Source organism: Plasmodium brasilianum (genome assembly GCF_023973825.1).
Source record: "Plasmodium brasilianum strain Bolivian I chromosome Unknown PB_00_11, whole genome shotgun sequence".
Taxonomy (NCBI): Eukaryota; Apicomplexa; class Aconoidasida; order Haemosporida; family Plasmodiidae; genus Plasmodium; species Plasmodium brasilianum.
The window spans coordinates 48,757-49,666 of record NW_027122943.1 but is presented as its reverse complement, the minus strand read 5'-3'; the positions used below and the strand labels follow the sequence as shown (position 1 = coordinate 49,666).

Sequence of the window (910 nt, the reverse complement as noted above, 5' to 3'; positions counted from 1 at the left end):
TTAATATGCATTTTGTTCAGACATCAATTTAATTTTATTATATTTTTCATTGTTTCCTAAGACTCTACAAATTCCTATTACAAACACAATAATCAATATAAGCATAAGTACACTATATAATGATAAATAAATAGAAGTCATTCCTGCCTGTCTCAACCCACTTATAGTACTATTCAAAGTTTCCAATATTCCACTCTCTGCAATGGTTTTCCATGTCTTTTCCAAAGACTTTAATCTTGGTAATACATCAATTGCAGCTACAAACAAGGAAAAAATAACAAACATAGCAACTCCAATACCATACTTCCTAAATCTTATTTTGCTTAAAGATATATCACAAATTCTTCTATTCCTTTCAAGAAAATTATCGTAATCTTTTTTTTTAATCCATTTTTTTTCAAAATGAAAATGTTTTCCATCAAACATTCCATTGTTATAATCTATTACTTTCATATAGTATTGCGCCTTATTTAATGAACTTTTATCAGATTTATTGTTTTTTCCTTTGTTCCCTTTTTCATTAATAGTTATATCATACTTTTCATGCTCATTATTATTTGATTTATTCTGTTTTAACCCTAAAATATGCGAATCCTTATCCTGTTTATATTTTGCTAATAATCGAAAGGTTTTTGTATCTAAATTTCTCCCATGTTTGTATTTTGCATCCGCGATTTTATTAAATGTTCGCTAAAAAAAAAAATTAATAAATTATATTTATTTTATTTAAAGGATAAATAATTAATTTTACGAAATTTTATTAATTAAAGTAGAATATGTAATATTCGTATAAAGAATATATCCTTATATAGTATTATCAAACCATATCATTGTAAAAATAACATATCCATGTTACAAGGACTAACTCAAAAGTTTTAATAAATAAGATAGACTTAATTATTTCCACCAT

At 24.2% G+C, this 910-nt stretch overlaps 1 protein-coding gene across 1 annotated transcript; it reads right to left on the bottom strand.

The window, feature by feature from the left end:
- On the bottom strand, positions 1-910 carry MKS88_000264 (uncharacterized protein; the record flags this gene model as incomplete). Its single annotated transcript, XM_067219371.1, has 2 exons — positions 1-690; positions 824-910. 2 exons carry the CDS (start codon positions 908-910, stop codon positions 1-3), a joined length of 777 nt encoding a protein of 258 aa, XP_067070301.1.